We start from the raw sequence: 25,381 nt of genomic DNA on the forward strand, positions 1-25,381 counted from the left end.
GGCCTGGACACTTGCCTTGTCCAAACGTCTCTTCCTCCCAGCATCCCAACTGAATACATAGCAACAACTGCTAAACCAGTACTCTCCTTATTTTCCTTTCCTATTGTCAGTCTGTTTCTTGTCTCCTTGACACGCTCATTATCCAATTGTAATCGACACTGCACTCCTTTCAGCGTATTTCATTTACCCTACCTTCGTTCCAGCCAAGTCAATACTAGCAGTCAGTTTCTACCCTTGACCAAGCACTCGAAGGACGTAAAGCACAGTCCAAAATGTACACTCAATCCATCGTCGCCGGTCTCCTCAGCATTGCCGCCTTGACTACTGCCGCACCTCTCACTGCTCGCACCGAGTCCGGCACCTATGCCTCGAATAATGGCACATTGATCACCACTTCAAGCACTCTGACAATGGGCGTCACCTCAAGCGCCAGCACCAGCCCTGTCTCGAGCACCCCCGCCCCGGCGCCCTCCTCCAACACTGGAGCACAGCCTGTCGCCTCGATCCTCCCAGACTTCACCTCGCAGTACACCGCTTCCACGGGCGCCATCGACTTCCACACCTCCCGCGGCCTGGTCTCCCGGCTCCCCCAAGACGGCGGCAAAGACATCACCACGCTCGTCACGTTCGAGTTGCCAACCCAGTACGCCGACCACGAATGCCAACTCATTTTCGACCAGGGCAACGATCCGTCAGGCTACGTCACGGGCACGGGCAAAGCACAGCTCTTCACTTCCCTAGCCTCGGCCGACGAAGACTCAGCGACATGGCCGAGCGGGAACTTGAGAAACCAGAACCTGGGCACGATTCAGCTGAGTGCCACCGGTCGCGCCGTGTGGGAGGCTGGGTCTGGGCCGGGCGCCACTGTTGAGGGGAAGTTCCCGTGCTCCAATATCGCGGGGAAGGTTTATGGTGGTGAGATCGTGCCGGTGGGTGACGCGGACACTATCAGCTGGATTGTCGGTCGGGGTGACGGGCCGAAGATCTTGGTTTGGTGAAGTCAATGAACGAAAACAAGAACGGATTCCTCGAATGATACAAGCAATGTCACCTTCTGCATGGCGGCTCGGGTGGCTGGCGAGGCACGGTGTTTGGTATACATGTATACTGGGAGACTGGGACGAACGATACCCCCTTCCAACTGGTGCATTTCCCTGGGCGCGTGGCTATTGGTGGGTTCTGGCTTCGAGAAGAGGCTGCCTTTTTTGTTCGTGGTTTGATATGCATAGCAAACAGAGATGGCTATCATTAATGCCGGACATGGGTGAGACATAGCTGGCACAGACTGAGGGAAACAGACCTGTAACAATGAGACTCTGCGTTTCTGGATCCATTGCTTGTTGCTGCCATGCTGTCGTTTCTCGCGTCATCACCATCTTTCTCGCGCGAATCAGTGCAACGCCAGTAGGACTCGAAATATAGGTCCCAGAGGTGTAGTCAGTGGCCCGGCCGAGGCCTACAAGCACGTACACTGTCCTCCGTATGCACACGCGAACTTTGAACAGCCGGCGCACGACACGGTAGAATGTGACATGACATGATATGAATGGCATATGTAACTGCTTCGATATAGACTACTGGTATGACTTGGTGATTAGTATCATTAGTATACACTAGATGGTGTTGGAGTGTTTCCTGTCCGGAATAAGCTCCCACTCAGCCTCCTCAGATCATGCCCGCCTTCGCCTGGACTGCAACCATCCATCCGCGAGGGACGGTAGTGGAGTACGGGAAAGTATCGATGACAGGACGTACGCTGACTTGCTTCGCAGCCAGCGCATAGTTCCCTGATTTACCACTTCTTCGCTACGTGTACACGAAGGCCCCTGTGCCAGTGATACTAAACCCTCACGAGCACGACTCAGGATGCCCACTGCTAGGCTGACCTTCTCCACTACCACGGAGTATCATGTTTATACCTCCTTGACCAGACCGAAGAACGAGATCCTTGCCCGACGATTGGCAGTCAATACCTTGGTTATCTTCGTGTCCAATCGGACCACATCACACAATTTTGTACACCTTTTTGCACCACCAGTAGCAGATGACGCCAAAGACGAGCAATCCCGCGGTAGTGCCCCAGAACCACCACAAGTTGTCCACATCCTGACCAGGGACTTTGAAGTTGCCGCCAAACATACCAGTCACGATGTTCATGGGTAGGACGATCGTCCCCAGCACAGTCAATTTACCCAGGACGTCGGCGGTCTAGCGAATCAGTTAGCTTCATGCTCAGGTAGCGACGTGAGGAAACATACCTTTTCCTGCCTCTCGTTCATGTGGATGCTGACTTGAGCGAGATAATTGCCGTGCGCCCTGCTCAGCAACGTCTCGTAGTGCGACAGATTGCCCGTCATGGTCAAGATGTGGTCCTGGATATCACCAAGGTACAAGCCGATCTCCGACTTGGGCGCCACTTCCCACTGTTCGTTGCAGCGTTTCGCGAACCCCTTGATCACGTCGGCCTTGTTCCCCAGCAAGCGATACATCGACATGACCTTCTTGCGACATTCTCCTATTCTGATCAACATGTCAATGCCGCTCACGCCCGAGTCTCCTTCATCCGTGCTCTTCTCATTGATTCCCTTCTCGCCATATTCTCCCGCCAGGGCAGCGGTGTCTTGAAATGCTCGAAGAATGAGGTCGTCAATGGCATCCACTTCTTCCTCGATATGTGTGATCAGAGGGCCGTAGACATCGGTGATATCATCGATGATAGCATACGAGATCCAATCAGCGCTCAGAACAAGATAGTCCGAGAGCTGCCGGATGCGCCGCCGCACGTTGGCAGGATGCGGAATCGGAGAGAAATGGAAGGTGATGATCCCGTACCCGAACACACAGACGTACATGTTGATGGGCTCCAAATAGTCTTCACTATGCGGATCTTGCTCAAAGGTCCGGTAGTTGATGAAGTAGTAGTTGCGGAACAACTCCACCTTCTCTCGCGCTTCTTGCATCAAGACGTCCTCGGTCGTGAGCGCATGAATCCCAAAGGCCTTGCCCAGGACACGCATTTCCGTCTCAGTGGGACACAAAACGTCTAGCCAAAATGTCGGACGCGGGCCATACTTTTTGGGCTTGGGCGCTCGAATCGACGAATGTCTGTTCTGTGGTGTCGCGCTCCCGGAGTTCTTGCTCTTATCTGAACTCTTTCCACTCGTGCCTGGTTTCAGTGAATCCGCTAGACTGGGCATTCCGGACTCTCTCTCGATCGCTGTTGTGGATTTGGGGCTTTGCAAGGCACTGGTCGTCATATCCAGGACGTCATCGTCTTCGCTTTCACTGGAATCGGCTATCTCAGGCGGGTCCGGGATGAAGAGCTCGCGGAAACTGCCATCGGGCTGCAGCAGTTCTGATATCGTCTCGGCGTGGATGGTGCTCCCGAAGTCCTCGTTGAAATAGGTGAATCGATATTGCTTGTCTTCTTCGACCCGATGCCAGGCACTCTTACGAGGACGTAGTCTGCCCTCAACCAACATCGGCTCGCTGATTTTCTTGGCCCGCCGTTCACCTGCAGCCCTTGCTTCCTTTTCCTCTCGAGCCCACTCGTCGAGCACCCATAACTTGGGCCAGTCTTCCCGCTGACGACGTCTCCGTCGTTGACCACTTGCGAAATGCCCTTCAGACTGCGACCGGTTGAATGGATCGCCTATTTCAGAGGCGTCTTCGGCTGGGAAGCATACGTCCGCCTCGGCATGCATTGTCGTTGAACGGTGTCGTTGCAGACCCCCTGGTCTGAGTCGAGGACTCAGTGGTGCCGAGTTAGGTTCATGATCGCCATCATCATCGATGTCGATCAAGACGTCCTTGTTCCCACTGGCAAGATTTCTTCGGCTGTCAGGCGAACGGTTGAGGAAGTTGACTTCGTCGACCATGACATCCTCATAGAGAGCGCCCAGCGTCGGACTCCCGGGTACAGACGGAGGATTGTTGACATTGTAGCTCGCATCCGATTTGGGGACTGAATGACCAGGGGTGCCAATTGTCTTCTGTCTTCGTGGTTGCTTCGATGCCGCCGATAGCGTAGACGTGTTGGACTTGACCCTAAAAAGTCCGAAACCTGTCTGTTCGGGGCTCTTGTGCTGTTGTGCGCCGGATATCAAAGGAGTCCTGTCGTTGGCATCTTCATTGTCCGAGTCATCACGACCGGGAGTGCCCTGCTTTCCTCTTTGCCTGTTTCGCGTACTCGACTCGGAGTTAGGAAAGTGATTGTTTCGGTAGGATGTTGCAAACAAGGGGGTCAATCGGCTGTCACGACGCGGGCGTAAAGTAGGTTGATCGCGATGGTCGAGCAGAGCTCCACTGTCCAGGCTCTCGTTGCTGAGGTTTCGATTGTTGCTTCGATAGAGCGACTGTCGAATCGACGGAGGCTGTGGTTCCTCGATCAAAGGATCGTCTGTCGGGCCATCCCGACCGCTGGTCATGGCAGAAGTTTCTGAAGGAGCCGCAAACGACTGACGACGATTGCGGCGTTTCTTCCCTGCACGGTGTTTTCTTTTTTTCTTGCCATCTCCTGCTGCTGTGGAGACCGTAGAGAGTCTGCCTTCGCCCGCCGCAGCTGAGCCTGCATTTGGAGCAGTGGCCGAGGAATTCATGCCGGGTCGAGTCTGGTCGCGTGCCCCAGTCGGCTGGGAAGACTGCCCTCTCTGTGGAGGCGGGAGAGGCTGCATTCAAGTGTGAGAAAAGAGTGAGCCCGGCCTCGAGAGCCTCGAAGGAGCGATCAACAGAATTTCCTGCGCAAAGCAGATCATGGATCAAGCTGTACTGTGTAGGAGAAACGATGGATAGCTCGTGCCGCCAAGGGAACAGTAAATGTGACAGACTCAGGTACGAGTGAATTACAGAGGAACGGCTAAGATGGTGGTGTTGGGCAAAGCCGATCCCGATCACTGAACGCCTGCCGAACCAAGCGCAATTGCCATGACGTGGGCGGAATTGTGACTCGCAGACCACGAGTTCAAGCTGTCGACAACTCCGCTTCTCGATATCCACTCACCACCTTCTCACTCGCCTGCTCGTGCTCGAACCACTTCGAGGCCCAGGAAAAGAGGAGAAGAGGTGGCAGAGGCAGTCAATGACGCTCGTAACCGTATTCCTACAATATCTAACTAGGTAACTAGGTAGCTAACAAGCATCTGACTAGGTAATAAGCATCTAGGAGATTCGTATCGGCGTCCATAAAACCTGCAAGTCTTGAACGCCCCGAGAAATGCTTTTCCAAAACATTCGCGCCCGTAGAAAACACCAACCTCGCCATGCCGATCAAGCCAAACTCTGGCCCCGTATGTGCATCAGAACATGTTCTCGTTCCCTTCAAGACCGCTCATTGCAAGACTGTGGGTGCTAATAGCTCTCAAGCTCTTGCCATCACTGCCGCCACTAACATGGCGCGTCGAGCTCCGCGGTTTCTTCGCCTTATCCGGTCGCGCAATCAAGACCTGTGCCGGACACACCACAATCTCTTCATCACCGACGCCGTTGTCATCTCCCTTCTTGACCACAAGTGGGAAGAGCACCATCCGCACAACAGCCTGAGCGCGTTCAAGCTCTTCGTTGCTGGTTGTTTCTCCGCTTCTTTCATTCATTAGACTTGCATTGAAGTACACTTTCCGTGCAAGGTCGCCGTTAGTGTCATACTCTGGCTGCAGCGGCGGCAGCATGATGTACTCCGCTCGCTGTGTGCGCATCTCGATCGAAAGCTCGACTGCCGTGCGCATGACATTGCGCAGGGATCCCACAATCTGGTCCTCCAAATTTTGTGGCGGAGGGAGGAACCGGGATAATGTCGAGAAGATCTCAATCGCGACCGCTTCCGTGTCAGATTCTTTCTGAGCTTTGAAGCTCTCGCGCTTGGAGAGCAGGGTAAGTGTAAGCGCCCTCCACTGATGCACCGCGCTGGTCGGTCCTACTTCGCCCAGGTTCTTCTCCAGCTGTTTCAGCTTCTGCCGTTGCTCTCGGTCCATGCCGAAGAGATATCTGGTGAAGACATATTCCCAGATCATTGTCATCACCACCGACATGAAGACGTCGCGTCGCTTGACTCGGTCGGCCAGGTACACGTCCACGTCCGAGCCGTCCAGTATCGCATTGTCAAATTTGTCCACAATCTTCTCTTCGCGGACTTCGCTGGTGGTCCGACACAACTTGAGATCGCTGAATTTCGAAAAACGCAGCACCCAGCCCTGCACTTGTTGACATAGTTTCTGACATGCCTGTTCGAAATAGTCCTCGTCGTGGAAGATCACAACGTCGTCTACAGGTCGCTCGAGGATCTGCGACTGTAACTCCCGGACCTTCTCTCTTGCGACTTCTAGATCGTCGCGAAGCCGTTGGATTTCCGCGTTCTTCTCTGCAAGAGCCGAGTCGATCTCGTGTCTGACGATCGACTCCATGCCGGTGGATAATTCGGTGTGCCTCGATCGCAGTGTCTCCAATTCTCTTGAAGAGCCTTGCCATTGCGACAGAGCCTGATCATGTTCTTGACGGAGGGTGAGCAAGCTCTGCTCGTGCTCTTTCTTCAGCGACTCGTGTGTCGCGACCAGGGATGCCACCTCTTGCCTGAGCCGCGCAATTTCGGCGTCGCGCTCTTGCAGCTGCGCACTGAATGCAGCTGACGCATTCTCAGAGCGATTTGTTTCGAAGTGCGCGTGTTCCAGATGTTGTTCGGCGACAATCTTGGCCTCGACCAACGCGCGATTCTCACTGGCCAATTGGTCCAGTCGGGCCTCGAGATCTTTTATTTGTTGCATGCTTTGTCGTCGCCGTACGCTCGGAGGTCGGGTCGGCGACCTGGGGCTGCCGGGATAGGACCCATAGCCATCCTGCAAGGCTGTTAGCATTGGAGAGCGCGGACACGGGTTAGACGCATGCAGACGTACATAGATGTCAGCCATGTCCCTGTCGCGGACAGCAGCCTTGCCTGTGTCTCGAGCATTGACAGGATCTTGCGAAGACCCGGACGTGAAATTGGCCGGGTCGAACGGGGAGATGGAGTTGCCGCGCAAGTTGCGCAACGACGAGGTTCGCGATTTAGACCTGCCAAGCGATTTAGCACCTGAGTCACGTGAAGCGAGAGCAGCGGCTGCGAGGCCTGCTGCTCCCGCCGCCGTCACGATGCCGAGAGCGCCGACATCATTCTTGCCAGCATCTCGTTGGGCTGGAAGCCCGGGAGGCGTCTTGGGAGACGAATGCGCCATCCCGGCGGTTTCAGGAGAGTCCTCTTGGATGGGTCCAAGGGCAGACCTTGCAGGAGTGAACGGGCGGTCACGACTTTCTGCGTCGAATACTGAGCGATTGCTTGGAGCAGCAGCAGACTGATCGATGAGGTTGGATGCAAGTTGCTCGCTGTCTTCGTGATGCTGGATCACCTTAGCCTTTGGCTGTCTGAGCTCCTCTCGACTGTGGTGATGGCCGTGGATGCTTGGGCTCCTGCGTAGAGGACTTTGGCCCCGTTGAGGACTTCTGGCAATGCCGCTTGTAATCAAAGGAGACGGCACCGCGGGTGAAGAGTTGAATAGGACTGAAGTTCGGTCCTTCGAAGTAGACTCAACAGGCGATGGCTTTCGTCTCGGCGTCTCCAGTGTCGCGGTGTCTTCGTGGCGTGTTTTGCTTGTCCGCGTTTTAGCGACGTCCTCAGAGGAACTGGTGGGTGATCGTGGGCGAGGAGGCCGTAGCTTCGTATCTGGGCCGTCATCTCTGGAACCGTCGAACTCCACATGTGCGATGGCAGGACTGGGGATGAAACCGCTGTCCCGTGTAGACGAAAAGTGATCAGTGGCAAGAACAGGTGAGTCAAACTGGACACCACTGTCGCGGTTGGACTCTGCTGTAGTGACACCAGGTGCTAGTCTTGCAAACGACCATCCAGTCGATGCTTGTCGAGCGGGCGAGCTCGGTTTTGGTGGAGATTCTCTTGTCGCTTCTGGCTCTCTGCCACCAAATCCAAGTCCAGCCGCGACGCCCAGAGCCGTGTCCATGATGTCGTCGTGCTCAGGCGGTGGGGTAAGAGCACGGTCTCTGGGGAGATCTTCAGGTTCTTCTCCAGACCACACTGGAGGTGACCGCCGTCTCCGTCGTCTTTCACGGGTGCTCTCGCTCACGTCAGAATGATTTTCCATGTCCTCCGGAGGTGGAGGTTCTCGAGTTGACGCTGTTGCTGACGTTGGCTCGACGGGCTCCTTTGGGATAATCTCCATCACATCAGGCTCACAGAGGTCAGTCTCTTCAGGTTTAGCAACTGGTGGTGGTACAATCTCAGTCCCAGCGAACTCAAAGACCCTACGCTCTTTCTTGGCCTTCTTGTCTTTCTTACTCTTTTTGCGCTGCACTGGGTCCTCGAACGCCGGTGGTACATTTTCTTGCATGGCTGGCTCAGCATCTAGGTCTCGAACAGTTTCGGGTCTGTCTGTCATGACCATCGGCCGTGTTTGTTCTGGGAGAGCATCCGCCGGAGGTGTGGTGGGGGCAAGGTTCTCGTCTGACGCTTGCAGATCAGCAGATTGTTCGGGGTGCAGGTCAGGGTGCTTTGGGGCTTGCGCCATGTCAACATCGATATCCCGAGCTGGATGATCAACCTGAAGCTTGGATTTGACGGGCCCGGAAATATCGCCCATCAAAGTCTCGTACTGCTCACCCGAAACTGACCGGTCGTGAATAGGTTCTGGGCCGGACACAGCTGTGGCCATTTCAAGATGTTCTGTTGTCTTCGGTGCTTCTCGATCATTGAATGATTCTGCTTCATCGAGAACGTCCTTTGCCATTGATGCAAGTGGCTCGTCATTCGCTTCCAGCCTATGGTCCGTGTCCTGGCTAGGTTCCGCTGCCAAGGCAGGTGTTGATGCCCCTGGCTCGGACTTCTCCTCGGCCGGCTGATCGTCAGCGCTCCAAGCGAACAGTGACTTTTTCTTCTTGTCCTTCTTCGACTTCTTCCTGCTTGCTGGAACAAAATATCCATCGTTAGCTTCGACCTGCACCGCTGGTGTATCTGGTTCCTTGACGTCTTCCATTGGTTCTGGAGACGTGGTGCGACCCAAGGGCGTCTGGATTGCAGAGTCGAATTGATCAGTTGATCTCGGTGTTTCACTCCCAGGAGTCGTGATACCATCACCAAGTGCCAAACTCCTGCCCTTCTTACCCTTCTTCGACTTCTTGGTTGAAAAGCCCCATTCCTCCTGGGCCTGCGTTTCGCTTGGAGCAGGATCGGTTGCTGACTGCTGCACATCGGCAATGACGTCGGCCTGCGGCACATCAAGGGGTGCTTCCACTTCTGGCGCTACTGCAGGGTCTGATACTTGTTCTTGTGGCTGCAAGATACTGTTCAAAGTTGACTGTCTCTTGCTCTTTTGCTTCTCCTTCTTCGACTTCTTGGCCGAAGGCCACTCAGTCTCCACCTGTGTAGGCTCGTCCAGGGTTGGCACAAGTTCTCGCTCGCACTCAACTGCTGCTCCTGGCAGGGCTGATTCTAATTCTGGCTCTTGGATATGGTGACCACTGAGAATAGCTGATGGCTCCTCAGAGACGATGTCCATTGGTTCAGCAATTGACGAGGCCGCAGGTGGCTCCTCTGCCAATGGTTCTTTGGAACCTTGTTCCACGTCTTCGAACATGTGAGGCTGTGAAGCGGCAGACCTCGGTTCTGCGCCTTTTGGCCCATCATGCTCCACTTTGAGCTCGAGAACCGGCACCTCATGAGATCCCGTTGGCACGTCAACAGCGGCCTGCTCGATGGGTGCTTCCACGGCTGCTGATTCTGCCGCAATTGCAGGCTGGGACTCGTCCATGTCGATATCATCAAGAGCCAATCTCTGCTTCTTTTTCTTCTTATCCTTCTTGGATTTCTTTGTCGATGTGGCCCATTCTTCCCCAGCGAGGAGTGAATCAGTCGGCAATCTGCCTTCGGTGGTATCTCCTGGGGCAAGTGGTTCGGTTTCCGGTTGTTGTTCGTCAGGCAAGAGGACAGCGGCTTCCGCGGGCGTGTCTAATCCCATGTCGACCTCGAACGCCGAATCCCTTTCAAGTTGTTTGGCCGACGTGGTCGTAACGCCCGCATCGGGCTGCTGCTCGTCAACAATAGATGCTTCAGGCAGCGTCTCTTCAAGAGCTGTGGAAGGCTGGGATTCTTCCTCCCCTACAAGTGTTTTCCTTTTTTTCTTCTTGTCCTTCTTAGACTTCTTTGTAGCCGTCCCCCAATCTTCACCCGTGGCAGGCTCAACCGTCTGAGGTTGGATCCCAGGTCCAATTGCCACATCGAGCATTTTCGTATCGCCAGACTTTGCCAATTCGGGTTCCGCAATGGCGTCGGGTGTTTCGGTTTGTAGAGCGCCAAGGCCAGGCTCGTCGAAAGCGAATTGACGGTTCTTCTTGGCCTTCTTTGACTTCTTGGATGGCATAGACCATTCTTCCTCAACAGTCTGCTCTGCTGTTGTCGCGTCTACAGAGGTCAGATCGACTGGCGCAGGGTCCAGCGGTTGCGTTTCAGCAGTAGACTCTGTTGGTGGACCTTGCAGGTTGCTCACGGGCTCTCCTGCTTCGGTCTGCAGTGAATCAAACTCGGGCTCCTCAAACGTTGATTGCCGCTTTTTCTTCTTGCTCTTCTTGGGTTTTGGTACGTAGAAGTCGTCCGGAGCCAGGACCTCTGGAGCTGGCTCTTCTGCCGCTAGGACTTCTGCCGCTAGGACTTCTGGACCTGACGCTGCTGATTGCTCGTCTGGCACTTCTCTTCCCGAGTCCAGGCGACCTCCCTCGGTTATTGGCTCGGTAGTCTTCATAGTCATTGGCGTGTCTGGGAAGGAAGGCTCTGCGGGCTCTACCTTCTCATTCTGGGTCGTCACAGCCACTTCAGGTCGCCACTCTTCACTCATCTGCGATACTTGAACTTCCACTACACCTGGCGCGTCCGGAAGGGCGGTGCTCTGAGCCTCTGGCTCTTCAACGGTTGTGGTCGGTGGCTGGTCTTCCACAGGTTCGATAGCCGTGGAAACGCTGGGAAGTTCCGGAGCTTCCATAGAGTCTTGACCAGGCTCAACATCAGGTTTGCTCTCACTCAAGACAGCGGGGGTCACATCTGCCGCAGGCTCTTCGAGAGACACGAGCTGCTGAAGATCACTTCCCTCACGCTCCGCAGATGGAGCCACATTAATCTCTTCGGCGGTCATCTTCTCGTGTGCCAGAACATCACCAGGTAGATGGACGTCTAAAGGGGCGGTAGTTTCAGGAGGAGCCTGCATTTCATCGGCTTCCACTTGCATTGTGTCGAAAGCATCTCCTGTCGAGTCTGCAGTTTGGGTCGCTTCACGAGGCTCCTCACTTGGAAGTGCAAAGGCCGCGCTGGCTCTCTCCTCGACCACGACCGGATCGTCTGCAATGTCCGTGAAAATTGACTGAAGCTTCTTTTTCTTGTTCTTCTTGCCCTTGTTGGAGACTTTGTAGTCATCCGCGTCAGACTGAGCTTGACTAGCAATCGGGTCCGCCAACACAGGCTCCTTGGTGGGTTCTTGGGGCAATTCGCTCACGCCTGGCTCCAAGATAGACTCTACCGCTTTGTTGACGGATGCGGGTTCGGCTTCTTTGGTGACAACAGCAGGCTCCGCAAAGGTATCTTCGAATGTCGACTGCCGTTTCTTCTTCTTGTCCTTCTTTGTCTTCTTAAGAATGTTGCGATCTTCCTCTTCATTTCCCGGAGTTGCCACCGGTATTCCACTTCCTGCAAAGTTGTCATTCATAGCCTCGTCGTGCCCGGGTTCTGCCTCTGACATAGAAGGCGTGAGTTCGGTGAGAGCATCGTCAAAATTAGTCTGTCGCTTCTTGTTGCCCTTCTTTGATTTGGCAGTCGTAGGCCTTGACCAGTCGTCTTCAAGCACGGGCTCTGCACCCTCAAGAGGAAGCTCAACGGGGTCTTCTCGTTCAAGAGGTGTCTCAGCTGCGTCAACCAGCTCAGGCTCCTCAACCACGGACTTACGCCCTTTCTTGCCCTTCTTTGCTTTGGTCTTCGTAGACGTTGGCTCTTCCTCCTCGGCATGAGGCACCATCTCTTCGGTTCCAATGAAAGAAGAACCTGCTGTATCCATGGGTGTGTCGAAAGGGGTCTGCAGAGGTTCAGCTGGTGTGGCATTTTCCATTGGTGTCTCGAAAACATCGGATGTCTGTGGCTCCTCCAGGACCACTTGCCGCTTCTTCTTCTTGTCCTTCTTCGACTTCTTTCTTGAGAGACTGAAATAGTCAAGACTTTGATCTTCTGGAGCTGGATCGATTGTGCTGGACACGGTCACCTTTTGCTCTGTCGTCCCTTCGGTTGCTGCTGTCGCCTCTGGCAGTGCTATCTCTTCGGGCGGTGCTGTCTCTTCTTGTATGAGCGGCGGTTCAGATTCTGGAGGCACAGGACGTTCTGCGGCATCTTCCCCCAGCTGTCCTTTCTCAGGAGCTTTGAGCTTGGGGTCCTCTTGCGGCTCTGTGACCTCGTCCGGTTGCAGAGACATCGGGGTTGGTGTTTGGGCTCGCTCTGCAGGTTGAACTACCGACGCTGGCCCCGCAAGTTCGGGTTCAGCAGCGGCATCTTCCAAATCAGCAAGGTGAGTAGGGTGCTGCTCGGCCATTGCCGAGAGTGCGGCATCCCCATCGGGTTCTATAGCCTGCGCGTCCACATTTTCCACCTCCGGCTTCACGTCTTGCTTCCCACCCACTTCGATGTCTCGACACCCCCCTGACACTTCATCGACAGTCCTGATCTCATCAGCGTTGGGCTTACGCCCTTTTTTCTTGTCCTTCTTCTTCTTGGATGCCGGAGCCCATGAATCATCGAATCCATCATTGACAACTGTGGGCCCATTTTCTCCACCCAACAGCATGGCTGACTCTGTTGTTGTGGCCTCCTCCGCCAAAGGGGGCTCAGGTTGAGTCTCTGTGCCCGACTGCGTCTCGCTGGATTCAGGTTGGGCTGACTCGGTGGCTACAGACTCCAGCGCGGACTGGCGCTTCTTCTTTTTCTTGTCCTTTTTGGCCTTAGTCGTTGTGAACGCCCACTCATCATCAGGAACATCTTGTGAGCCTGATGCGTCGGCTAGAGCAATGTCATCCGGTTGCGAAGGCTCTTTGGTGTATACCAGGTCACGTGATCCGGTAATGTTTTCATCTGTTTGGGCGTCTGCGCTGACTGGGGCATCCGGCGAAATGGGGATTGACTCGTCGACAGTTGCCTTGCTATCATCTGCTGCGGCATCGCCTTCGATCACATCGTCTACAAGAGTAGACTGACGCTTTTTCTTTTTCTTGTCCTTTCTCGACTTGGTGAATGTGAACGACTCCTCTGGAATGACTTGAGTAACTTCTCCAGAATCTGGAGTCTGCTCTTCTGTAGCGACACCAGTAGCCAGTTGGGCGCTGTCATCCAAGGCGGCCTCAGGTTCCTCTCTCGTAGTCTCAGTTGTAACTGTGAGAGCTTCTACATCATCGGGCTGTGATTCCTGGACGACCTCCTCGGCCTTGTCTGGTGCGTCTTGTGGATCGTCCCAAATTGCAGCCAAATTTGATTGTCGCTTCTTCTTTTTCTTGTCTTTCTTCGACTTCGACGTTGGAGCCGCGACATCCTGACCGTCATTGCCCATGTCAGCGTCTGGCTTGGTATGATCCCCTTCCGGCAGCGTAGCCTCAGGACCGACAACCTCATCTCCAACTGCGGGCGCAGACTCTGGCGCCACCAACTGCTCCCATGTGCCGCTTGTTGGAGTTTCAGATTCGAGTGCTTCTGCGGCCAGGGCTGATTGTCGCTTCTTTTTCTTGTCTTTCTTCCAGTTTTTGACCGGCATGTCCCATTCTCCCTCAGCTTCGGGTGCAACGCCACCTACAGTCACTGCATCACCTTCAACCGCAGGAGTCTCGACAACCGGAGCCTCAACAGCTGGAGTCTCAACGGTCGGAACATCGACTGCGGTAGGTTCAAGTGGACTTGTGGTGACGCCAGAAGCCTCGTCATACAAGGTCTCACGAGTTTGCGACTCAGCAGAGGAGTGGTCGCCAGCTGAAGTCTCGACCGTGAAAGAATCATAGCCGTGAGCCGACTGTGCGTCTGCCGGCACGGAGGGAACATCTAAAGCGGTCGCATCGGCGTCAGAGGTACCAATAGCCGCAGTTTTCTCATCTCCAGGAGTCTCAACACCTTGTGTTTGTACAACAGGCTCAACAATTGGAGATTCGACCGCGTTGGGAGCGTCAGAGTGAGCCTCTTTCGCTCTAGATCGGCCGTGTGTCTCGACACCAGATTCATCATCGACAGGAGGGTCAAGAGTCGCTGTCCCGTGGACGGGAGACTGTACGATTGGAGCCTCACCAGTGAGTGGCTCAACGACCGCAGTCTCTACCGCACCTTTTTCCTCGATTGGGGACTGTACTGCAAGCTGAGCTGTAGATGGCTCATCGGTTGCCTTGTCAACAATAACTCGTTGAGGTAACGGCGCCTCAACGGTGGGCGGCTCAATAGCTGGTGTCTCAGCCGGGACTTGCTCAGGGACGGGAGAATGCACAACCGGAGCCTCAACAGCTGGAGGCTCGACGGTTCTCGTCTCAACACTGATGGAGTCACGGACCGGGAACTCAGCGACTGGAGTCTCCAAGATTGAAGCCTCAGTTGAAGGCCCAACGGATGGTGCCTCAGCTTGCGGAGCCACGTCAGCCAAATGTTCAGACACAGTGTCTTCCTGAGAGGCATTCATCGTCTGTGGGTCTTCGGTTGCGGATACCTCTTGAATAGCCGAAATTTCAAGGTCGGTCGTGGTACCTGTCGGGTCGCGGGTGACAGCAGCATCATAGACGATTTCAGCAGCCGCCTGTGAAGTTGGCTGAGGCTCGTGGATTTCGGTGGTGTCTACACCCACAAACTGAGCATCTGTCTTTTCCGGTCCTCCGACATTGTCGGTAGCCTTCACCGACTCTTGTGCCAGCACATCAGGCTCCGGGATCTGTTCCGAAACGGTAGTCGCCACGGTTTCCGTCTCCTGGCTATCAACTGCATCTTTTTGCGGCTCGTCAGCCTCATTGATAATTGTCCGTCGCTTCTTGTTCTTCTTGTCCTTCTTCGATTTCGTCGTGGGTGTGAATCCATCATCATTTTCTGGAGGTACTTCCTTGGCAAGGGTCGCTGCCGCGTCGGCTTGGAGCTCGCCAGTTTCAGCAGCTGGTGGTAGATCTGGGGCAACTGTGTTTTCGTAGCTTCCAGTGTCTTGGACGTTGTTCTCATCTAAGAGCACATTTTCGTCCGAGGGAAGCACATCTGGCTGATCAAAGGTTAAATTTGAACCGCGTTTGTTCTTTTTGCCCTTCGACTTCTTGGTTGGTACTGAAAAGAGATCTTCATCTTGCCTGGGCTCATCCTCAACAAGCGCCAGGGCCACTGACTCGGCTGAAGGGTCAACAGAGCCGGCTGGCACGTCGGAGGGCTCTACTTCTCGTGGAATATCGGCGCTGATCGTCTTCTCGTCGGTAACGGTCGCAGACTCAGCAGGAGACGCGATATCACTCTCAGCTAGAGCTGATTGCCGCTTCTTCTTCTTTTTGTCCTTCTTAGATTTCTTGCCCGGAAGGGCCCAGCGGTCGTCGTCCAGCTGGAATATATCCTCAGTGGGCGCTTCAGGGGGAGGTATTGCCTCATCCAGCGTTCGGGCAACTGGAATCTGTGCTTCGGCAGGCGTTGAAGGTTCTGGTACATCAATTTCCCTTTTGTCTTCCACGAGTGGGTCAGATACTGATGGTGTGATCATTTCCTCCACCAGAGGCTCTTGACTGGGGTTGACAAGTTGACCGCCTTCAGAGGTAGCAGTCCGCTTCTTTTTCTTATCCTTCTTCGACTTCTTCACGATAGGGAAGAAGTCCTCTCCCTGCTGCTGAGACGGTGACTCGTAGTCAGCACGCAGAATCTCTGCTGGAACTCCCGTCAGTGAAGGAGGCACAGATTCTTCCGCGTGCTCGTGGTCCGCCGGGCCTGGAACATGTCCTAGGACATGGTCACTGATGGGAGGAGCAGTCGCAGTTTCAGTCTCTGGCTCAGGTTGCTCATTGGATTCATCTTGGCGATCTGGACCTTCAGGTACAGAAGTTGCAGTCATGTCTCTCATGTCTGTGTCATTCGCATCTTCCACAGAACCAGATTCGGCTTCTCTTACCGCCTCGATCATACCTTCAGCATCTGATTTCTCTATAAGGTGTTCAGCAGCCTCCAGCACTGACTCAGATACTTCCACCTGGGGTTGATCCATGGTGACGGAAGGCGCTGTGGCAGTCGCTCCCAAAGCGGTGTCAACACCCACTTCGTCTCCCGTGTACGATTTCTCCTCTGGTCGGGATTGTGGATCGTGCTCCTCTTTTGCTGCCTCGGAGATAAATCCTTGCTCTGCTTCGGCCATGTCTGTGATGCTACCGGTGGCCAAATCCGACTCAACCTGGGTAGGAGACTTTTCAAGCGGACCTATCCCTTGCGAAAGGGGAACAGGTGCAGGCATGTCATTGATCCCTGCCTCTTCGACTATGTGCTCCGCAAACACAGCATCTTGGGTCTTGTCTGCTGAATCCTGGAGTTCCTGGGTGGGGTTGCCAGGCTCAGAGATCGGTGCAGTTACAGAAGGTGAGTCTTCGAGGGCTGTCGCAGGCGAATCGTCGAATGCAGTAGGCAGACCTTTCTTCTTTGACTTCGACTTCGACTTCTTTCCCGGCTTAACGTCCAATGTCCAAGGATCTTCTGATTCTTTCCGAGGACTCTCGGCTGGGGTAGCAAATACTTCTTCTTCGAGAGCAACCTCGCGGCTTGGGACATCGTCTGGGTCTGTGGCTGTTGGCTCGTCAAGCACTGCCTGAGGGCCAGGGTCGGTAGCTCCGGTTTGCGTAACTGTCTCGGGCTGTCCTGTGGCAGCTTCTTCTTCCCAGCTGGAAGACTGTCGTTTCTTCTTCTTTTTGTCTTTCTTACCCTTCTTGGGAGTAGCCTGTCCGCTGTCTCTTTCACCCGTTGGCTTATGGAGCGCCTGGCTATTACCGATGGTAGTCGATTGTACATCATCTTCTGCAGGATTGATCTCGAAATCATCCCCAAACGGACTTGGGCGCTCAGGTGCTGGAGTAGGCTCTGCAAAGACGCGCTGATCAGGCAAAAATTGATCCTCGCTAGTAACAGTCAGCGATCGATCGATATCGATTTCCGTTCGGTCCGCATCGTGCACCGGCGGCAGATCCGCGTCAGGCGTGTCGTTAGGTAGAGTTTGCTTCGACTGCTTCTGCTTGCGTTTGTCTCTCTTCGATGATTGGCGGCGAACCAGAAAGGTAGAGTCCGAAGATATAGGCTCTTGTGCTGTAGCAGGAGTAGATAGCTCGCTTTCTTCTTGTATAGTTGTCAATTGAGTACCATCAGTATTGGGATCTTCTGGATGAAATGATTGGTACGCCGCCTCCACAGTTGCGCCGTCGGCCAAACCCCTTGTTTGGAGAGCCGCGTCGAAAGCTTCATCGAGAGGGTTCGTGAACTGTTTGATCTCGGCTGGAGCGTGTGCCTTATCGTCGATAGTCTTGTCATCTAGAGTGAAGATCTGTTCGTGCGGCCTTTCTACATCTTTTTGCTCGTCATCAACGGTAGGTAAAGTCGGCACGCCTGGTTCAGGTTGTGTTGGCATTGCTTCTGGGGCGATTTCGACGCTTCTGTGCAGGTCCAAAGCCGCTTCCTGATCGGTTGCTTGCACCCCAAGTGACGACAGTCCTCTGAGCACACTCTCATTCTGTTCTGGCACCACACCTTCATCTGGCGTCGGTGGCAAATCTTCGTCCAATGTCAGAGTGGTCCGTTTCTTCTTGCCCTTCTTATCCCTTTTCGACTTCTTCGTTCTGCTGCCTGATTCCTGGATCAGCTCTTCATAATCCCGCACTGTCCGTGGAAGCCCATCTTTACCTAACATCGCGGTGTCCCCTTCTTGCGATATTGGCCCTTTGACCACAGATGGAATTGAGTGATGAGCGTGGGCCACTTCTTCCCCAAGTGCCACAAGTGGAGAGACTGGCAGAAGAGCTTCAGGTGCCGTCTCCTCCATCAAGCCCTCGGACACCAACTTTCTGCCGGTGGGGACGTCTAAGGTTTGGGACATAGGGTTCAAGCTACGTTCACGGTTGTGTAGCTCCGCAAAGACATTCTTCCATCCGCTAGTATCTCGTACTTCCTCAGTGGTGGCTTCAAGAGGTCGCTGCTCGGTTGCCGGCGCAGACGCAGAAAGACTCCGATCCTGCTGAAGATCGAATGAGTTAGGCTCCTCTTTCAGAACCGCGACCTCCTCTGGAAAGAACTCAAACTTCCGTGGTGTCGCTACTTCATCTGGCGGGACGTCATCAGACGGCTCTCCCAGGACTTCATGAGCAGCGATGCCAAGTGCAGACCCTGCCAACACACCAGCTGCTGCAGTAGTCAATGCATCGTGCCAGGATGCCGAGGTTGATCTTGTGGTCGAAGCGCTCCGTCGACCCCTGCTCAGGCTTCGGGACCTTGTCGTCGGTGACAAGCTTCTGCTTCGTGCGCTCATGTAGTCTTGATCAAAGTCTGTGCTCGCAACACTGGGAAGAGGACTTTGGAGTGCGTCGGCATCATCCACCGAAGGCACGTCACGTAACAATGCTGGATCTTGCAGCAATTCGCTGGGTGAATGGAACTCGTACTTCAGCTTAGGCTTTGTTTCTTGATCACGAGCTCTTTGTGCTTCACCCGGCACAGGGGTAGCCGATCGAGAATCCAAGTAATCCGGGGATTCACGTCGCTTCCCATTGTCGCGCCAGTACGAGAAGCTGTGCCGTCTACCATGCTCTCGGAACATTTCAGCGCTCTTCCGAGATGGAGTGACGTAGTCGGACTGTTCCCATGCTTGTGCCTCTGCTCGAAGATCTTCCATCGACGGGTGTGCCGAACTGGTCCTGCTAGATGGTAGCGAAGGCAGGTTTTCTTCAGGTTCAGTGGCAGCCGTTTTCGCAAAATTTTGTCTTTCCACAAGGTAGAGTGGTCGGAACTCCTTGCTGTTGCGGAATTCTGTAGACTTGGGTCTACCTTGTCGAGTTCGAGGCGTAGATAGTGGAGAGCTGGGTGCTGCGACAGGTGAACTCATTGAAAAGCGCTGGTTGGTTGGCGACATGTGTGGGCGGCGGAACTGCAGTGGGACAGCGGTCGGAGAACCTGTGGTGATAGGACTAGAAGGCACGTCGCTGGTCCGGATGGCAGATAGACGTCGTGATTCAGCGATCTGTGACAGACCAGGTGGTTCAAGACCATTATCTTCCAACTCGATTGGCACCTTGACCGGAGTGCTGGCAACAGTATCAGGTTGTGTAGATGGACCTCTCTCGGATGTTGGCCCCGAGACACCATCAGTACCCATTGGTATATCCATGACCGTTGGTTCTGGCATTTCGGGGCGACTCGCTAAAAAAGACTCGCCTTCTCTGACACTCTTCATTGGTGATTCAGCGACCTCTTCAGCAGACACGAAACCATCATCAAGACTCTGATCTCTCGAGAGTTCGTTCCGGTCGGTAGCTGCCTCTTGGGGATCTGAGCTCCGACGGCTTTTTCGGGTCGGCTCTGATACCGCTGAAGCCACGTCGTCCAAATCTGCCTTGTCCCTGGACTTGCGTTTCCTGCGAGATTCAGAGCGGTCGTCACGACCACGGTCTGCTCGGCTCTCTGACTTGGTAGACTTCGAGCTTTTTCTGCTCGACGTACTAACATCGCTCTTATTACTGGAGAAGATGCTGCTGAAGAATCCCCCTGATTCTTTTTTCTTTCCTTTCGAGTCGCTGCTCGCAACCGAACGTGCATCATCATCCTGATTACCATCTGCATCTCTGCTTCGGCGGCTACGTGACGTCTTGCCTTCATCTCTGCTTTTGCGGCTGATAGTTGAATCTTCGTCAAAGTCCTTGCGGCGATGCCGTGAGCTCCGGCGCGAGGCCGCATCCTCGCCGAGATCATCCCCGGCAGGAGATTTCGGAAGTGGCGTGAAACTCGCTTCGTCAACTTCGCGCCGGCTCTCTGACTTGCTCGACGACTTGGTACCAATGTCGCTCTTTGAGCTAGATTTTGGCTTTCCGGACTTATCTGCTGAGCGTTCCCAGTCCTCGGGATCGGACTGATATCCGGCTTTTGACCCCGATCGTGACCGTCGCGATTTGGACTCATCGAATGTGCTCGACCGCTTTGGCTTCAAGGGCTGATCCTCTTCCGCAGGCACAGGGGTCCTTGTTTGTTCGTGCTCGTCCCCTGATTTTGCAACCTGGTCGGCTACAAGGACCGCCGACGCGCCCAGCCCCAAGACCGAAGCGGAGGCGGCATTCTCCGCTTTGCCATTCACCAAATAATCAAAGACGCTGTCGGTGCCCGGTACTGGTGGTGGAGAAGCGGTATCACTCTCGTCTTCAGCGGAACGTTGCTCAGACCCGAATGGTTGATTTATGTCAGCTAAAGAGCTTGCACGCTCTCGGCGACGTTGTTCACTTTTGCTCGTCCGGGGACCAGGAGATATCTCCAGCACTTGTGGTTCAGACGTATCATCTTCGTTTCGGCTTTCTTCGTGCCTCGCGTGAGTTTCCTCGATTGTACGCAGGCTCTCAGCTTCAGAGCGGGCTGGTGTATGGAAGTCGCCCATTGCGCCGACATCGCTGACGGATTCGGCAAAAGGACTCTGATAAAAGGTCTGGGACCGGTCCGCTCTGGCTTGCCCAGGGGGCGAGGGTGCCCTTGGTAGTTCTTCTGGTTCAGCCACAATAGATGGAGGACGTGCTTGAGATTTGGGCTCAGCTGTAATGATATCCGGACGTGGCTCAGGTGTGGCGACACCGTTATCGGGCGATGATCCTAAAACTTCGTGGTCAATTTCGTCGGCCTCCTTGTCGTCGACCGTCCAAGCACGGCTTATTTGAGGTCTGTCATCAACAATGGGCACTTCTTTCTCGAGTTTCTCTGCTTCACTGTCCTCGAGCGTCCAAGTGCGACCAAGACCGGGTCGACTTTGAGTCTCCTCGCTGGACGGACTCGGCTCGTCAACGATCTCGTCTAGTGAAGGCATATCGGCGACGTTCGGTTCGCCCGTCTCCCCATCAGGTGTGAAATCAGTGCGCTCATACTCGGGAGTCTGCACTTCATAGACATAGGTGTCGTGGTCACCCCATGTGACCTTGGATTCCCGCCGCTCAAGTGACTCACCAATCTCCTCCACCGGCTCTGTTCTCTTCGGCTCTATGACGGGAGTCTCATCGCCGCGAACGCTGTGCGTTTTGCTACCTGGTGGAGTCGGTTCGACCAAGGCGAGCACCGGAACAGGCCAAGGGTGGAGAGAAGGATCGTCATCTGCTTCAAGAACAAAATGGCGGTATGTGAAGGGATCAAACGGATGTGGTCGAAGAGATTTCGGTGCTCCAGGAACAATCTCGACTACATTTGCTCCAATGTCATCTCGATGTTCAGCTCTGTCATTGTGCTCTTTCAGATGCTCTCTGAGTTCGGCTGGGACAAAGAAAGAACCATAGTTGTCATGCTGGACTGGTGATGGAGTGGATCTAACCCTCTGAGCAGCCATCCTGGCAATCCGTTCCTGCTGAGTCTCAGACTGCGGCGAACTCTCCCTTTCGCGACTCCTCTTAAGGCTTGATTTCCGCTTTGGCGTCGAATCTTCGCCCGACCCAGGTTTGCTGTCCTTCCCGGCCAAAGCTGCCGCAGTCACGGCAGCCGCGGTGACTATACCTGCACCCTGGGCTGCTTTCTTTAATCCTGAATCTCTCCTGCGTTTTCTTTCCTCAGCCTGCCGATGCTCCTCGTAGAGTCTCTCAAGCTCTCGTTCGATCTCAGCAACGCGCTCATCACCATCAGAAGGTCTACGAGTCGCTTCAGAAGACCGTCTACTTCGTGGCTTTCTCTCTTGGTGGGGTACTTCGACTCGCCTAGTCGAAGTCTCCGCGAGGTTGCCTGCATCAGCGGACTTTCGCTGGGCATTGTCGCTTGAAGTAGCTTTCCCCCTATGGAGCCGGTCTTCAACGCGTCTTTCGTTCTCGAGCTGCTCGTCGGTCAGGCTGAAGTTGACGCTGTTTCTCGGGTCCTTCGGGTCCTGCGTGGGTAGCTTGGCAGGGCTTGAGTCTCGTCTTGGTCGCCTTCTTTCACTTTGTGCCTCTCGACCCATGCGTCTTTGGACGTCGGTCGACTGGGAACCAAGGTCGTTGATAAAAGGGGCGACCGGAACGACCGGTTGCGGCTGCTGGAGCGGGACAGACGTCGACGAAACACGCGTCACCTGGGGCGCGACTGCTTTTGACGGTGGATCTGATAGTGGTCGAGGCTCAACCTCCCGCATCGGTGGCAAGGGGCTCATCGGCAGTCTAGGGTCTTGGTGCATTGCGTCTGACGCCATCCATCCTCCCACTGCTCCTGCAGCTGGTGCGACGGTGGTTTGAGTTGCGGAGTTGGGGAAGGAGGTCGTCGGACCATAACCTGCTTGGCCATCGTGGTACATTCTCTGATCCCTCTCTCTGAGATTGTGGCTGGGCCTTGTTGACTTTCGATCCTGGATAAGGGACTCTCGACTTTGCGCGGCAGAAATTCCTCCCCCGTACGCCAACGCGGTGTCGACGCTCGTATCAGACTCGGCATCACCATCCGTGTCGTACCATTCATCATCACGTCCGCCGGTTTCGTGCTCGTCCATGGATATCCTGTGTTCGCTTGCATGTCTGCTACTTCGGCCTGCATACCTGTCAGTGTCATGCTCCCGCTTACCTTTTTCGTGCCTCCTATCAACTTCAGCCGCGAGTGCAGCCCCTGTAGCCACCATCCCCATCATCGCCGCAGCCGAGTGGTCCGGTTGAGGTTTCTCACGTCTCGTGCGTAACCGCCTTGCGGAAGGCTTTCGACGGACAGTGCCGGCCCCAAACTGAAGATCCGCGTCCGACGAAGAACTGGAATCGTTCCCAAAATTGAACAGCCCTTTTGGTTTCTTGCCCTTCTTCGTGTTGGCTGAAGGAGAGGTGAAGAAGCCGAATAGGCCACCACGCCCCTCATTGGTCGCTGAAAGATCCACATAAGAATGCATTGGGGACACCCGTTTTGAAAAGTATCTTTCCCTTGACGTGGGTGATCGGCTTCTGCTTCGACTCTGCGGCCGGGTCTTTCTATCCAGCGCCGCAGCACCCATAGCAGCGCCAGCAACAGCAGCACCAGCACTCATTGCCGCACCACGAGAGATGCCATGTGAGGAGGAGCTGGAGGAAGATGACCGAGATCTGCGACGTCGGGGCTTCTCTTTGTGCGAGGATTTTTCGGATTTCTTCGTCTTCCTATCACTGTCGCGTCTTTGGAGCCTGACGTCTCCATAGCGTTCATACTGGGGCTCGTCGTGGAAACTGACCCTGCTCTGATTCACAGGTTGGCCTGATTTCACAGAGTACGTGTCGTCAAAGTCGTGACGTTGCTTGTACATAGCCTCACCCACTTTAGCAACACCATAACCGGCCAAACCACCAAGCGCTACCTTTGTGCCAGAGCGTTTCCGCCGCTCCTCGTCGGAAGAATATCTGTACGTCTTGTCTACTCGAGTAGTGCTTCCGTGCCGACCACCGGAAGGGGTTCGACGGCGATAGCCATGTTTGCGAGGCGCATCTGCTGGTGTGCTCATAGGGTCAAAGCAGTATTTGCATACACCGATTGCCTCCGTGTATTGCTCATATTGCGCAATTGCTTCAGGATCTCGCCACCAGTCGACAAATTTGCCAAAGAGACCCTTGTGCTTGTGCCGATGGGCCTGATGCATCTGTGCGCCATGCGACTGGGCATGCCCATTCGCATGAGCAGAGGTATGGGTCGAAGCCTGCTGATGGCTGTGGGAGTGATGCTCGTGACCATGAGATGATATGTAAGCTCCAGCTGCTGCGCCAGTGAGTGCCGCAGCTCCGCCGTACAGGGCCGCATTGGAATGGTATTGCGAGCCGCCTATCCCAGGGGGAGCGGAGTGCGGAGTGAATCCTGGGTGTTGCCCAGGCGGCGGTCGACTTGGTGTCTGATATGCGCTTGCAGACCCTCCTCCGCCTCCTGCATAATACTCGGCTGCAGCCCCAACCACAGCGGCTGCGGGTGCTGCGAAACCTATTCTACCTGGAGTCTGCGTAGACGGTGTCATACTCCCCTGCGGCACAGGGCTTGATCTCGGGCTCGCGCCGTATGTGCTGTGCTTGACCGGCCTGTATGATCCGGAACCCAGCCGGGGAGGCTTCGAAGGGGTTGTTTGATGTCCAGAATCATTCTCGTAATTAGTATCGCCGTAAAAGCTCGCGGCTGCACCAATCTGGCCCAAGCTGCTGGGCTCAGGTGGAGGCTTTGGTTCTACTGTAGGCTCCATGAGGTGTGCTTGTTCCGCATTCGTCACAACGCTCGGTTGGTTGGGTCGGACGCCCGGTTGGGACTGTACTGATTCTCCATGGTCGTTATAGTACTCCGCAGCCAATCCGGGCGGTCGGTATGGCTGAGCGTAGGCATCAGGAAATTCTCCTGGGAATTGATTCTGAGGCAAGGCAGCGTCGTGGTCTCCGAGGGCGTGTGTGCTTCCTCTCTCCTTCTCCCTCCTGTCTGACTTGCCGGACTTGCGAGAGTCGCGGCGGCCCTCTTCCCTAGTTGCGCCTCCCACGTCTCCGCGCCTTCTCTCATCCTTCAGACCTCTATCGCTTTTGCTTGACCTTCGCGTATCATCGTCATCGTTCTCTCTTCTTGAACTTCTCCGCCGCCGGTCCGATATCTCCGAGGGTTCTTCTGTAATCGTAGACGTAAACGTAGCGCCATCGTCGTCGTAGCCGTCGCGTCGGATCGACCTGCGGCGGGAGGGAGCATCAATCGAATCTGCACCGGAATGCCGCCTAGAAGAACCGTGGTCATAGCTGCGACGTCGGTCGGGCCTTGATGACATTTCTGAGCCGGCGCGATCCCGGCCAGAGCTTGATTTCCCCATTGCGCAATCAACTGGGATCGCGAAGCGGTCGGGGCGCTCTGAACATGCGGAGTCAATTCAAGGGAATTCGTTGCGCGAATGTCGTTGAAGGCAGTGGTATCATTACTGGACTGGAAACGATGTCACGTAGCACAGAGAAGATGTTTGACGATAACCATCAATGGTCGCCGTGCGCAGATGAAAGGTGTGTTAGAACTGATCGAGGATTCTGTGTGGACAGGCTGCTTTGCTGGCAGCCGCGCTGATCGAATTGTCTTGCGCGTTATGCAAGTGCGACTGGCCTGAGATTTGAGTGGCTGGGCTCTGCAACGCCAAAGCTGAGAAACACCACAATAGCTCACTCGCCTAACTAGCTTTCATCCTCGGTTGACATGTACGTAAGCCACCTGCGACGC

At 54.8% G+C, this 25,381-nt stretch overlaps 3 protein-coding genes across 3 annotated transcripts; 1 reads left to right on the forward strand and 2 right to left on the reverse strand.

Moving 5' to 3' along the window:
• Window positions 1-272: 272 nt before the first annotated feature.
• A1O7_03678 (uncharacterized protein) lies at window positions 273-998 on the forward strand (the record flags this gene model as incomplete). Its single annotated transcript, XM_007757695.1, has 1 exon — window positions 273-998. One exon carries the CDS (start codon window positions 273-275, stop codon window positions 996-998), a length of 726 nt encoding a protein of 241 aa, XP_007755885.1.
• A 1,006-nt stretch (window positions 999-2,004) lies between these two features.
• On the reverse strand, window positions 2,005-4,598 carry A1O7_03679 (uncharacterized protein; the record flags this gene model as incomplete). The annotated part of the gene is made up of 2 exons (XM_007757696.1): window positions 2,005-2,208; window positions 2,259-4,598. The coding sequence occupies 2 exons, from the start codon at window positions 4,596-4,598 to the stop codon at window positions 2,005-2,007; spliced, it is 2,544 nt and encodes an 847-aa protein (XP_007755886.1).
• Window positions 4,599-5,294: 696 nt separating this feature from the next.
• Window positions 5,295-24,944, reverse strand: A1O7_03680 (uncharacterized protein; the record flags this gene model as incomplete). Its single annotated transcript, XM_007757697.1, has 1 exon — window positions 5,295-24,944. The coding sequence occupies one exon, from the start codon at window positions 24,942-24,944 to the stop codon at window positions 5,295-5,297; it is 19,650 nt and encodes a 6,549-aa protein (XP_007755887.1).
• Window positions 24,945-25,381: the final 437 nt, after the last annotated feature.

Source organism: Cladophialophora yegresii (genome assembly GCF_000585515.1).
Source record: "Cladophialophora yegresii CBS 114405 chromosome Unknown aczIN-supercont1.2, whole genome shotgun sequence".
Taxonomy (NCBI): Eukaryota; Fungi; Ascomycota; class Eurotiomycetes; order Chaetothyriales; family Herpotrichiellaceae; genus Cladophialophora; species Cladophialophora yegresii.